Raw genomic sequence first — 14,736 nt, 5'->3', positions numbered from 1 at the left:
ACTCAGGGTACAGTACCATAGACAGAACTAAAGGATGTTTGTACATTAATATAGAGGGAGCGTTATAATTGCTGGAATGCATCTCTTTACATATTCCGATTTAAGAATAGGATTTAAGAAATTGTAGTTTGCCTTCATGAAAAATATACATTTATGTCACCTTACAAATCCCTTATTGTTCATGTGAACAAAAATAGTATAGTCTCACTGCTGGGATCAGAAGAAATCAGGAGGTGTTGTAAGGAGAGCAGCTGCTATGTAGTTTACCTGCATGCCTCCCACTTGTGAAGATGTACAGAGTACAGTAGGCAAACCTGTGGCACAGTTTGGATTGTGCCCGCTGTCATATAGTGAATGCTGTGAGCTGTGCGTTAGAATGCCCTGGTTCTGCACATGTACCTCTTCTCCATTTAAAGCCTCCAGATCAACAAACCAAAAAAAAAAAAGTTTTTATTTTTCCATCCAGTCCCATTTTGTTTTTGAAACAGTGGCTGTTCAAAATGGGGACCAATGTAAATACAGCAAAAAAATCTGGTGGAATTTGCCTTAGCCACTTTGCTGTCCCTCCCTAACCAACAGGCTGCTTTTAGAGTCTGATTCAAAACTCGGTGAAGTTGGTAGGAGTTCATGGATGAGGACAGACTTTGGATCAGGTGGGCTGAGTGTCCTACATTGTTCTGCCCTTACAAGAACAGTCGTGTTGAATGTACTGCTGGTCACATGCTTACTCTTCAGGGCAATCTCCTTTATCTCTACTGACCCTCCAGGTCTTCCTGTGGATTTTTCTACTGTCTGGCTCCTTGGCATTGTTCTCAGTCAGTGATCTCTATCATGTATGTTCAGACAGAGTCTGGGAACTGAGAACTCCTTGACTGCAGAGGCATGGATCTTGTGGAGTGTGTGCTCCATTGGCAGATACTCCGAACTCTGCACCCAAACCAGCACCCTAGCAGAGGAGAAAGTCCTGGACTCTGTCAGTTCTATTGCAAATCTCTGATCCCATGGGGCTGGACTGTTTTGGCCAGGTTGTCTTCCAGAAACGTCTCCCTGCCCCATGAGTCAAGACATTATGAAGTTCAACAGACATAGCATCAAGACGACCAGGGAAAAGTCTGTTGTTTTCATCATGAATGAGACAAGAGCATTTGTCTCATTTCCCACATGCTTTCATTCTGCTCCTGGACAAAAAGCTAATGTAAGAGATCCACAGCTAAACCAGCCCAAGAAACAGAGGTGTGTCCCCTTCTCTTCCCTGGGAGTGGGGCATACTTACTGCAGGGCTGGAATTTCTGCCCATTCCTCAGTCAGTGGAAACGACATCTAGATGAGCCCAGCCCACCCATGCAGCGACGCTGTGCCCTCAAAAATCGATGGTTTTGATCGGGTCCATTTTCTTCCCTTAGTCGGAAGGCTTGGTTTGACATGCTACATAATGCACTTCGGTAATACAGCTGGAGGCAAGGGAAGGCATTTTAAAGTGAGCTGCCATGAGTCCTTCCTCCTCTTTGTCCTATAGTACTGATGTATGTATAGAAAGGAAACAGCAACTAAATAAGGGATTGCTTCCGTTCCTGGTTACCTGCCATTCGTCTGTCTGCCCTGATGCTCTGATGCAGGCTTGTTCTAAAGGCAGCACATTGCTCCTATATTTCTTTCCAGGGGGAAATGGAAGAGATTTGCTTCTCTGTTGTCTGTAAAACCACATTTAAGTCCCATTTGGGCTGGTTAGGCTTTGGAGACCAAAGAGAGCCAAATCTCATCCCTGTGACTTCTGAAGGACCAGAATCGATCCCTTACACGCACCTGGGAGCCACAAGGCTTGCCTGCTGCAGGGCATAACCTGTCTCTGTTTCCTGGAGAGAAATCCCACAGCAGAAGTACTCTGAGGTGGGCCCAGCACATTGACTGTCACTGCTTGTGCCCACGCAGAATCTTACGCGCTACTCACTCATTTCAGATCAGACTCATTCAAGCATGTTTCAGGGTCTGTCTCTAAACTGGAGGGGTGTGTGTTACCATGGAGACTTGCCGGTCACATGGCAGATAGAGTTGAAGGGTATGCAGCACGTAACACAGGCTTATCTGTGTTACACTTATTGTCAACCATTAAAAAATACAGTACAATTTGTATTAAGGTTACTCTAGAGCTTCTCATGGAAGTATTGTATCATGTTCAAAAATATTTAATCCCAACAATTTTCACATTGTTCTTATAAAAACAGACATGTATGAACAGAAATGAAATGCCCAGTACATAGTTGGCACCTTTTTTTTTCGTTTTTCTTTTTTTTTAACCTTTACAAATTACAAATACACATTCAGTTGTTTGTTTTTCTTTTCAAAGGAAAAAAAATCCAATGTCTCAGTCATACAACTGCAGAGATGCACTAGCTTTCTCTGATCTAAGATAGACTTGGAAAAATGGTCAGGGTTACAACTGCCATTCTACAAAGACAGAAGATAGACACCAGCAGCCAAAGAAACATCAACAATGTCACTGTCCCTCCAGTGTGAGCAAGAATCGTCCTGCATAATCCCCGATTTGTTGAAGGGCAGTAGTGGTAACTAAGTCAATGGAACCTTTTTGGAATTTCCATGTTTCCATGGAACAAAAACATGTGAACATTTGTTTTGTTAGATGCAAACACATTATTCTCCAGAACAAAAGAGTATGAACATGGTGTTTGTATGCCAGTTGTCACAAGGTTAGATCAAGATGGAAGTGGCTACTAACGGCTCTATTTTGGCTGCTATGTTCCTCCAGTCCAGTGATTGGTCTCCTGCGCTGGAGTCCTGGTATGCTTGCTACCTTTCTTCCCTACAGTGACCCCACTATTCTCCTCCAGCAGGGGTAGGCCCAAGCCTGACTCACAAGTGGAGTGTAAATCTAGGTGATTTCCCATTCTTAGCTCGAAGCTGGACAGTCAGGACTTATAGTCAGTGCTTATTGGACACTATTTTCTGCACAGATTGGTGGCAGCAACCTGGGATGGGGTTTGGAACAACAGGAACATGGTGGGTTGCTTACTGCGATAAAGTCTTTCTCTGCTGGTGTTGCATGCTCTGGGGATGCAAACTGCCTCTGAGCTGTGGCTAAATAATCATTCCACCTGCCCTTCCCAGAGAACTATTCCAGAAGAACAGTGGACTCCTACAGTTGCATGAGGGCACCATAACCCTGAAAGGTGAATGCACCAGAGCATGCTAGGGTCCTGTATTCCACTGTTATTACCCTGAGATACTTACTGTAAAGAGGGGCAAAAGCTGAACTCAGACTTTGAGAGAGATTTGGGTTTTCCTTGCAATGGCCACAGTAGATGTTATTAGAGCACTAACAGGTGTGAGCAGAAGACATGCAAACCTGTTTGTTCCCAGTATAGTGGAAACACTGCCCTAGAGGATTTTACCATGTTCTTTTGCAATGCAACCATGGTCTCTGATGTGCTTAACAATCACTGGTTGCACAAGCGAATGCGTCTCTGCAGCTCATGTATTCTTTTATGTGCCTCTCCAGGATTCAAAACAAATTGTTTGCTTGTTTGGTTGCTGTTCCCCCTTTCTCCCCAGACATCTGAGGGCATCCCTCTGTATCTGTCTGGCAACTCTCCTGAGATGGGCCCCAGGGGAGAGGCTGTTCCCTCTCCTCACTGATCTTTGAATCGGAGCGAGCGTAGCACTAGATGCCTGATCAAACTCTAGGAGAACCGGAAATATGTGGGCAGTAGTTAGGCTTAGGGCAGTGCCCATAAGGACACTCTGTGGATAAGACCCAGGAGTCAAGCACTGCATCTAACCCAGCCCTTGGCAGTTAGCTGCAGGCTCTTGCATGGAGACATTTTTATTTTTAACAACATAAAAACTGTAAAATCACTTTGTGTATGGCCAATGCAGAGTAGGAGACTGTCAGACTGTCACTGCTGCAGGATGGGGCCAGCTGCTCCCTGCACCTCCCCACCTTCATATGTGGCCTAGGAGCTCTGCCCTGGGTACCCCTGGGAGCGGAGCACAGCCTGCTGGTACCACTTTGAACACACCTAGCTCAAGTTAAATAGAATAAATACAGTGAAGAAAACAGTGAAATTATCAATAAAGAGGCAAAAGGAAAGACAACAATAGGTCCAGGATTCCAATTAAACTCCACGTGGTCTCTGGATTAGTTACTGAGGAAGGTCTATTGGAGTGAATTAAGTTCCCATTTGGAGACTCTCGTACCGCTGTCTTTATATTGAAACTTCATATTCTCTGGTTTCCTAAAAAGAAGAAGAAACATGTTTAAAGGAATGGCTGGGTTTCCACACTGATTAATTAGCGCTTGTCTGTATGAGATCAGACCCAGATGACACTTGGGCCTTAACAACGCAAGAAAACAGGTTTGATTTCATTAAATTGGTTTAGAAATGGATGTAGAGAAAGGGCTCAAAGTTGCTGGTGTCTACCTTTGATATCCATTTAAAAGTGCCCATGCAAAAAGGATGTGTGAATTTAACTAGCACCATCTCTAAACCAGTTTGTTGTTAAGTACAGTTTTCTCCTGGAGACAACCCTGGACATTCAGAAGCAATAAATCAGGCCCCCAAAATCATGAGATTGGTTTAAAGATCATGGTTTTTAAACCAGTAATACATTTGTGGTCTTTTGTTCTGTGTTCTGGCTCTGGAGTCTTTAGGTCACATTTTACTTCACAACCATGAGGACTGGAAGGTGACTTTAAACCAGGGGTGGGCAAAAGCCTCTCAGAGGGCCAGATCGGGGAGTGGGAGAGGGGCGAGAGCCCTTCTAACTGCTTCTATTTAAAGGGCTCCTGTCTTCTCCAGCCTTGGGCAGCAGGGGAGGGGAAGGCGCAAGCCCCTTAAATAGAAACCGTTGAATGGGCGGGCATCTCTGGCTCCCTAGCAACGCGCTAGAGGCCGGGGGAGCTGCGAGCTCTTTTAACTGTTTGTATTTCAAGGGCTCTCCTGTTCCTCGCAGCTGCTAGGAAACGGGTTGCCTGGCAGCAGCGGGAAGGCTCAAGCCCTTCAAGCAGAAGCAGTGGGAAGGGCTGGGAGAGGCAGGGGAGCTGGGAGCCCTTTCAGCTGTTTCTGTGTAAAGGGCTGGCCCCTTCCCCACACCTGTCAGGCAACGCTTGCCTAGCAGCTTTGAGGAACGGGAGAGCCCTTGAAATAGAAACAGCTGAGAGGGCTCGCAGTTCCTGCACCTCTAGCAGTGCTGCTGGAGACGCCAGCTGTTTCTATTTAAAGGGCTCTCCTGTTCCCCGGGGCTGCTAGGCAAGCGTTGCCCGACAGGCGCAGGGAAGGCAACAAGCCTTAAAAGAGCTTGAATCTCTGACTCCCTAGCAACTGCATTAGAGGCTGGGGGAGTTGTGAGCCCTTTTAAGTGTTTCTATTTAAAGGGCTGGCACCTTCCCAGCGCCTGTCAGGCAAAGCGTGCCTAGCAGCATGGAGAACACCAGAATCCTTTAAATCGAAATAGCTAAAAGGGTTTACAGCTCCCAGCACCTCTAGCACATTGCCAGAGACACAGGATCCCTTTGGATTGCCCAATAACCACCCCATTTCTTTATAACTGGTTTTGATAAAAATACCGAGATGCCACTTTTATAGTCAAGTGGGGGAACCTTTTGTAACCCATAAAACCTAACTGAATATACTTAGTGTGGGGGGAGGAAAAACAGGGACTTTGTTACTATTTCATGGAATCATAGGTCTGGAAGGGGCCTCAAAGTCATTTAGTTTAGTCCCCTACACTCATGGCAGGACTAAGTACTAATTTTCAGTGCCCTATGGTTAGTGTTAATGTTGTAGTTATTACAAATGTTACAAGTGTTCTCAACCTGTTAGTCTTATTACAATTTTTACAAGTGTTGCCTTCTATGATAATCTTTGGATAATGTTGTATGCCGTTAATTATTATTACATTTTAATTACTTTGTTGTGTAAAAAACATATTGGCATCTTTTCATAGCACATGGCCCATCCCTTCCGCCCGAGCCCCCACCCTTTCTGGGTCGGCCACGGACACTTCTGAAATTTGTGAAGTGGCCCCCTTTCAAAAATTATTGCCCACCCCTGCTTTAAAAGCTGAGATTCTCCATTGCCACTGGGAGCTGGGGCTCTGTGCCAAATCCTAAATATGGCGAGACTCATGATAAACTCACTCCAAGGCACTGCTCTGTTTCTCATGCCCCCAGACGCACACCTGTCTGCTCAGACAGGACCGTCATCCTGCCATGGAACTAGGAGCTTGGTCTTGTGAACTGTGGAGCACCCTCCACTCTCAACCCACTTCTCTTGAATATCATGGGATCAGGGGCAGGACCTGGCCCTCTCCTAGCTTGAGGTTAGAGGGAAGCCATAGAGTGAGACAGCGGAGGTATTTCCAGCAGGCCCCGCAATTCCCCCAGTACTTGGCGTAGCTCAGAGACACTCTCGGGGAGTTTAGGGCAATGTAACTTTTGTCCTGGCCCGTCAGTGTGTCTATTACATCACCGCAGAGCAGACTGTGTAGGTCCACTCACACTGCTCACATTTTACCTCAGCTGTGAGCGGGGCTGGGGGTCCTAGCCATGCGCAAAGGAGTCTTACTCCCTCCAGGGCCAGGAGAGGGGAGCCCAGTAGCCACCTGGCGTGTATGAGGTAAATAAAGGCAACACCCCTGCATTAAGCTGGCACCTCTTCTACCCTTGGGTAGTATCTTGCAGCCTCTGGATTCCCTAGACAACCCTTGTAGCAGCTGGGAGGGAGCTGCACTGAACAAACTCTACCATTAGCATGAGCCAGCGCAGTGCCATTGTGGCCTGGCAGCTTGCACAAAGCTATTCTGTCTCTGGGTGGCACACTCTGGGAGGCTCTCAGGGATCCCTGTGACTCCATTTTATGGCTCAGTGGCTTCCTCTTTCCCAGCTCTGCAAGGCCAAGTAGTCCCAAAATGGCTTCCTCTGCATCTGCCTTTGCCAGACCCTGCTGGGCGACAGCAGCTGGACCAGCACCGTGATCCCGGCATGACAGTTCCCTTGCCCCAGAGCAAACCTGAGAGGCAGAACTGGACCTGAGAGATTCGGGGAGAGGAGGAGGGGAGACTGGAGAGAACCATGGGTCATCAGCCCAGCTGGCAGCACAGGCCTGGAAGGAAGTCTGCGGGGGCACTAGAGGATGGCAGGCTTGCCGAGTCAGAGCCAGGAGAGAGCTTTCAGGGAGAAGATCCTATCTGGCTGGCTCTCTCTCCTCGGCTGAGTGAGCTAACGACTGCTAGTGTACACACAGTTGTAAGGGTGGTGCACAGAGCACTGTAAATACACTGCTCAGAGGGTTTGACCAGAAGCTCCCCCAGGGTTTGTGGTAGGAAAAGAGACAACCAGAGTGACTCCTGTCAGACCTCCTTGGCTAACCTCTACAGTCCCCTTTCTCTGAGCCCAGATTGTCTGGCTCACCCTGTCCCCAGTGTGGGGGTGGAAATGCCAGTGCTACTGAAACTCCCCCAGAGACTGACTTTCTGGCTGACCCATGGCACCATTTGCACACCGTGGCACGGAGGGAAAGAAGCGGAGGTGTTCTCTCATGAGGGGCCTTCGGGGGTTCGTCAGCGTCCCATTTGCTGTGAGTCTGTGCCAAGGCATCGCTGCTACTGAATGTAAAGTGCGGGTGGAGAGAACTGGACCGGGAAAGGCCAACTCACCCCTGTCTCGTAGATCGGGTTGTCAAACTCGGTCTCTACGGTGATCTGGCTGTACGGGTGGGAGTACATGAGGGGCAGGCGCAAGTTGGAGTAGTACCGACATCTGAGGGAAAGTGAAGCGAGAGAGAAAAGTCCCCTTGTTGTGTTGGAACAAGGCGGAGCCCTACCACCTGTGCCCCTGGAGTGTGGAGTCACCGACAGGCAGCGAGCAAGGCAGCCCACGTTCATGCTCCCAAATTGCCCATTCCTCTTTGCTCTCCCTCCACCCTGTGCTGCTCAGCACTGAAATTACTCCCTGCTGGTGCTCACGCTTCTAAGCGTCCTGGCTTTAGGAGGAACACCGCACTGCCCCAAATGGCACCGGGAGGCTTATGAACTGCTGCTTGCCACGAGCTCTGAGACCCCGGCGTAGAGGCCCCGGAGAAGCACCCATGTGGCTCTCGTGGTGCGTCCTCACCTTGTGATGTAGATGTAGGCACCTCCCAGCAGGAGAGAAATGACCAGCACTGGGATGAATATGGCTAGCGCCATGTTTCCCCCTTCCAGCGATGTCTCCGCGGCAGCTTCTGCTACTGAAAACACAATATTAATTATGTTCCCATAGGCCAAGCATTTGAGATTTCCTCCTTGCGGCTCTGCAATTGTGATCTAGTGGTCCCCGCTGCAGGCCCCAGTGGATACTGCAAGTACTCAAAGACCCTGCTCCGAGGATCTCCCCAAAATTCCTACCCATTGGAGATTCATGTGCTAAGGGAAGGTTTTTGAGACCAGTGACACCCTCCCATGCAGCGTGCTCAGCCCAGATGCATCCCACCATCTCTAACCTCTGAACTGCCAAGCAGCGTCAATGCTGCAGTGCGTACGTGTTGCACATTTGTTTTCATTGTCCCACCAAAGGTAGGAGCTATGGCTCTCCGGAGAGAGGTGCCAGTCAATGTGCTAGGCTGTACTGGGATTTTCCAGCAAAGGCATTTCACTCACCTTCTAAGGCGTGTTCAAAACTGTCTTGATTCACTGCAAGAGAAATTGGGAATTGTTGGCTGCCCCATGTGAAACATGAACAATACCCATATTTCCCTCAGAGGAATTCACTGTTTTCCCTCTTGGTGAAAACTCAAGTGTCCCAGGCCAGAAATAAGAACTAGTCAAAAGAACTTTCCCAACCCCCCTGGCTCTCTCCCTCCAAGGAAAGCTCACTGAGCAATCTCATAGGGATTTCTGATGGGCATCTCCTCTGCTCTTTTCCCCAAGAGTGGCTTGTTTCAAATGCTTCCAAGAAAGATGCTGGAAAGCCCAGAGTGGGTGACTATGGAATAACTTGCCCTTAGGGGATATTTCCTGCAACCTTCATTAATATTTTCAGCCTTGCCTAATGTAACTGGCTGCAGTCATTATCCATATCCGTGTCTGTTTCTTTCTTGAACCCTGGTTTGCTCTTGGCCCCAATGGTATCTTGTGATAACGTGATCCAAAGGCCAATCCCAGATTAAGTAAAAGGAGATTTCCTTGCATCAGCTTTAAATTTGCTTTAAAAAGGAGTGGTGCTGCGGCACCTTAGAGATGAACAATATATATATTGCCCTAAAATACTGCCCTAAAATAAGAACAAGAGGACATTCAATGCAATTGGAAGCCAGCAAATTTCAAGTTTTCCACACCAGCTTCCAGCACATCTGAAGAAGTGGGTTGTGCCCACAAAGAAAGAAAGAAAGATCATCAAGAGCTTTCATGGGCACAACCCACTTCTTCAGATGGGCTGGAAGCTGGAGTGGAAAACTTGAAATTTGCTGCCTTCCAATTGCATTGAATGACTTCTTGTCCTTATTTCAGGGCAGAGAAGAACAAAGTTGTGGTGGGCATCCTACATGAATGTCCCTCTGTCCATGCATCCTTCTCACTTTCCCTTCCATTTACACCAATGACAACACCCTGCACACCCACACCCTGTCCTTTGCAGTGACACACCACAGAGGTTTCTTCCCTCAGTACATGGGCATGTGGTGTCCTACAATTTGGGGTCTCTGCTTCCCTGCACAAACCCCAAACTGTGCTGCCAACACAGAGCCTTCAGGATACTTTTGGCTTGTCCTCACCACTGAAGGCATTCTAGGACTGGCCTTACAGCCAGTGTCATATAACAACAGGGCAAATCAGCTGCAAAGCAGTGTATCAGGACCAGGGGGATCCTGATCCTTTCCTCAGAAATCTGCAAACAGCTGGAAAGACATTGCTGTTCCAGGGACACTTGTGCTGTACAAGCCACAAGACATTAAGAGGGTTCCCTGCAGTTTAAAGTATAACCCAGAAGTCCTTCTTTGTGTCCTTGAAACATACACAAACTAAAAACTGGTGAACAGTGATAGAAATGTAGCCGTGTTAGTCTGGTGTAGCTGAAACAAAAAACAGGACTATGTAGCACTTTAAAGACTAACAAGATGGTTTAATAGGTGATGAGCTTTCGTGGGCCAGACCCACTTCTTCCTCTGGACCAAGGTTGATGGCCATTGTCATCAACTCGTGACCAAAGACAAAGCCATGATGATACATGTAGATAAATGTTAACTGCAGGAACAAAGAGTTCACAGGACTTGGGGCAGAATCCAGACCCCTTTGGAAATTTTGGGGACCATTTCTGCTTCCCCCAACCCCTTCTGCATCCCTGCTAGGCAATTTCTGCTAGTTAGTAGCTTCCAATACAGTTATTAGAAAGGTGTTAAGATGGATTCTCCCTCCTTTGGTGAGCAGAACCTTTTAAAGTTAAATCCGCAACAGCCATGGAAATCTTGGATGCCCCTGGTTAGAACCCCCACTATGCCAATGCTTCAGAGAGCCTAGGTGACAGCTGGAGAGGCTTTTGTTTTCAGGGCTGATGGTACAACAGCAGCAGGATCTCTGAAGTAAGGTGCAGCAGCAGCAGTGAGGTGCTCTGCTGAGGAGGGGGATAAATCTCAAAGTTAATTCTCTGGCGTGCACAATCCCTGTGGCTTCCTGGCCCCTTCTCAATGTGTGGCTTTGTTTTCTAGTTGTCTCTGGAGAGCGCCTTACCTTTGCAGATGGGCAGGGGTCCACTCCAATGGGATGGCTGGCCCAGAGTGCATTTGATAGTAACCTCGCCCATTAGCTCAAAGCCTTCATAACACATAAATGTCAGGGATTCGCCTGGCAGGTAAAGTCGTTTGTAGAGTATCTGGTAGCCATTTTCAGGTAACCCTGGATTATCACAGGCAAGAGACTCTTCAGCTGAAAAGAAACATCCCCAGAATGAGTCACATTTTCTGCCTCCCCGAGCTCTTACTTATCTGTCAGCCCAGTACTCTGTGGATCTAAGCCACAGCCCCAGTAATGGCTGGACTGATTTGGTTAAAGAGGAGCAGCATGCCAGGCAAAGCTGTTCAACAGCTGTCAAGTATCTGAACAGGTGAACTTTGTGCACTGAGCTCTCTTGCATGTTCTGGGATTCAGCAGCAGAAGGTGGTCCAGTAAAAGATACAGGATGAGCCTCTAAAATCCAGGATTCTCTGGTCTGGCAAAATCTATGGTCCGGCAGGACTATGGATATTGCTGTGCCAGAGAACCCCAGTTGGCCAGGTTCAGGGGCTGGGCTGGCAGTGGGGAGCACAGTTCGGCTGGGCTGGAGGCAGTGGAGCAAGTGGCTGGGAGGGGATCCTTGACCCCCTTCCCCCTGGTCAAGCAACTCAGTGGTTTGGAACTGCTCGGGTCTTGAGGGTGCTGGACCAGAGAAGTCCCACCTGTATTGCATCCACCTTGTTTTGCTAACATCTGGGAACAGACACAGCTACAACCCAGCATACTGATTTTAGACAGTCATGGAATCATTTAAGATTAGGGCTGGAAGAGACCTCAAAAGTCATCTCATCCTTCTCCCTGCCCAAGGCAGGACCAATCCCAACTAAACCATCCCAGCCAGGGCTTTGTCAATCCAGGACTTAAACACCTCTAGGGATGGAGATTCCATCACTTCCCTAGGGAACTCATTCCAGCCACCAGCAACATGAAACTACAGACACACTCCAGAGCTGGGCACAGACTCATTCCCATAGGCAATAGTGGTAGCTGAAGTGGTAATTCCATGAGGGGACATCCAAGCTCTCTGGCAATCAGTTAGCATCACTGTTCTCTATCATTGCACCAGAGAGATAAAGAAAAGGGACTTGTCAGACAGGGTCTTGCCTCAGCTCAGAGGACGATGGGGCCAGGGAAGGGCATTGAAGCTTCTTGAGACAGCAAACTCCCAGGACAGATGAGGTTTCAGACAAGACAGAGGGGGCATTCTACAGGGAGAAGCCATGAGAGACTGAGAGCAGGCAGCCCTGCCAATGAACCCACCCAATTGGGCAGTGTGTATGCAAAGATACTTCACCTCGTTGACCACAATGGAGTGCCAGCCAATTGACACCAGCTGAGGATCTGGCCCAAAGCTTTTCCTTGGCTTTACACACAACTGTTTACAATCTTTAGCCCCTCGACTTTTCTTTTGATCCTATGGCTGCAGAGGAGTTAACCAGTAGGCTCTTAGAGTATATGCTAACGACTAGCACTAAACTACCTATCCCACCTTGCATTTATCCTCATGGATGGGCTTGCCTTGTGTCTGGAGAGCTCATCTCTTTCACCAACAGAAGCGGGTCCAGTAAAAGACATTACGTTGCCCGCCTCGCCTCTCGCTCTAAACCCAAACATTCACGGGGAAAGCTCCCTTGTGCTAAGTATCCAGCCGAGGGGTAGAGACTCCTTGCTGCATGGAGAAGGCAGGTTGCAAGCGAGTGGGTCGTTGGCACAGTCAGCTCTTAGGCAGTGCTCTTGGTGGCATTCTGAGTATCCTGGAAAGGCGCCAGGAGCCCTGCGGACATGCGCTGGGCAGTCTGAGGCTCTGGGGCAGCCGCCCTCATGGAAGAGCAGTCCTGGTCCAGGGCCAGGCTGGGTGAGGGCGTGCAGTTGGGATGAAGGTACTTTCAATTTGATTTCTGGTTTCATTTTAACCTGGTTCGGAAGGGGGCTGAAGTAGGGGATAAGCCACACCCTGGCCTCTCCCTAGGTGGGGTGTTCACCCAGCACCAGTATATCTGGCGGCAGGTCAAGCCAGAGGGGCTGCCCCTGTACCGTGCACTCACCACAGTGCCAGACAGAGCAGAGGACTCTGGAAAGGCAGTGATGGCTCTGGACAAATGACAGTGGCTACAGAACACCAGCCCGGGGAGGTGACATTTGCCATGACTCACTGCCTAGCCCAGCCTCTGCCAGGCAAAGGCTCACCCCTGTGTTGGGAGCATGCTAAAAGCAAGGAGACAGGCAGTAGCAAGAGGCATGTCAGCGCTCTTACCTTCCCACTAGCTCCCTCATGTACGGAGCTCAGGGTTGCACAACTGCCTGGAGACTTCAGGATCTTCCACTCCCAAATTACAGGCCCCCTCTAGCTAAAGGAAACTCCCCATTGATGGCACTGGGGTTATATTCTGCAGGAGCTAGAGCGGGGCCATATTGGAAGACCCTTCCTGGCAAACGACAGGTGCGCATGCATCTCCCAGCACCCTGGTCCCCCGTTACGCGACATGGCCTCTGAGTGACCCCCGGGAGGAAGAACAGCTGAGAAGCGATAGGCAGTGCTCTGTGTAATTTCATCATGTCTCCATGGTATTTGGCTTTTCTCTTGAAAGCCCCAGCTCCCAGACCCAAGTGATAATGTGGCCATCTCAGCTTGCATTTTTCCGAAGGCCTGGCAGCCAATAAAAAGACCGCCCCCCAGTCATCATTCTTTAAATTGGTCATGATTTTTAAGTTAGTCCCATGTACTTTGGGGCCTAGATAGCTGGGGCTGGTGATACCTGGTGCCAGGGAGGCCTGGCTGGGTCACCGAAGGGAAGAGTGGTCACTTTCTGCCAGAGAAGCGTGCCTGCAGGGGCAAGGGCACTGGCTCAGGGAGGCAGTGTGCTCCCTAGGTGAGAGGAATACCTCCCCTGGGTGGAGTCACTGGGAGCTCGCACTGCTTGGAAGATTTCAAAACCATTTTCATGGAGTAGGGCCTTTTTTTAAAAAATGTAGGGCCTCTTTCTTTCTTGCACACACAATGGCAGGCATCTTTTGGACCCTTTTCTAACATTTCGGCCACTGACATGGCAAGGAGTGGTGAGACTGCACCTCGTTTGGAAGTGGCAGTAGTGACAAAAGGTGAAAAACTGGGAAATGGGTGGATTTTGAACCTTGTAATACAGGGGTGGGGCAATCATTTTTTATGGGGGGCCACTGCAAGATTTTGGAAAGTGGTCGCGGGCCACACACTTCCATGATATTAATGGAGAAGATGCAGGGTCTGGGATGGAGGTTGGGTGCAGAAGGGAAATTGAGGTAAGGGACTGGGGTGCAGGAGGGAGTGTGGAGTCTGGGAGGGAGTTTGAATGGAGGCGGTTGTGACCAAGGGTAGAGGATTGGGGTGCAGGAGTTTGGGATGTGACCTGGGGCTGGAGGGGTTTGTGATCTGGGGCAGAGAATTGGGGAGCCAGATCTGGAAGGGGTTATGGGTGCAGGAAGGGGACAGAAGGTTGGGAAAGGGAGGGGCTGAGGTGCCAGAAGCAGGCTCTGGCCAAGAGACTTACCAGCATCCCAACCAGCCTGCCTGCCTGCAGAGCTAAGGCTTGCAGAGCTTAAAATGTTTCTCAGCCAGCCAGCCTGCCTGCCCCATGCCTGCACAGGCTGCATGGCCATGTGCTTGTGTGAATAACTGAGCTGGAGGGGAGGGGGCATGGTGCTTTGTGTGCTGCTTGTTATTCAGACTGGCAGCTCCCATTGGCCAGTTTCTGGTCAGACTCTGGCCAATGGGATTGTGCAGGGGGTGGGGACAGTGCCTGAAGTTTTCCCCCACCCCTCCAGGATCACAGTTTTGAAAGAGAAATGGCCCCGCAGCCGCTTTTCTGAGCAGTGTGCAGGGCTGTGAAACAGGCAGGGGAGTCTGCCTGGGCCTCCCCGCTGTGTCTGTGTGCCGGATCTGGTGGCTTGGCGGGCTGCATCCGGCCCATGGGCCATATTTTGCCCAGGCCTGCTGTAACATGA

General features: G+C 49.3%; 1 protein-coding gene across 3 annotated transcripts in view; it reads right to left on the bottom strand.

Annotated features, from left to right (window-relative positions):
• Positions 1–2,124: 2,124 nt before the first annotated feature.
• The window catches only part of SEZ6L (seizure related 6 homolog like), a 176,257-nt gene continuing 163,645 nt past the window's right edge, over positions 2,125–14,736 (bottom strand). The window contains exons 13-17 of one of the 3 annotated variants that reach the window (XM_075898883.1): positions 10,717–10,911; positions 8,653–8,685; positions 8,129–8,240; positions 7,672–7,774; positions 2,125–4,250 (exon numbers count right to left, since the gene is read on the bottom strand). In XM_075898883.1, the coding sequence (XP_075754998.1) occupies positions 4,221–4,250; positions 7,672–7,774; positions 8,129–8,240; positions 8,653–8,685; positions 10,717–10,911 (473 nt within the window). In that variant the 3' untranslated portion in view covers positions 2,125–4,220. Of the gene's footprint in view, positions 4,251–7,671; positions 7,775–8,128; positions 8,244–8,652; positions 8,686–10,716; positions 10,912–14,736 lie in introns of all 3 variants that reach the window. The other 2 variants (XM_075898882.1, XM_075898884.1) reach the window with 2 other exon arrangements.

This window comes from Pelodiscus sinensis, chromosome 15 (assembly GCF_049634645.1).
Source record: "Pelodiscus sinensis isolate JC-2024 chromosome 15, ASM4963464v1, whole genome shotgun sequence".
Taxonomy (NCBI): Eukaryota; Metazoa; Chordata; order Testudines; family Trionychidae; genus Pelodiscus; species Pelodiscus sinensis.
This window is presented reverse-complemented; position numbering and strand designations above follow the sequence as displayed.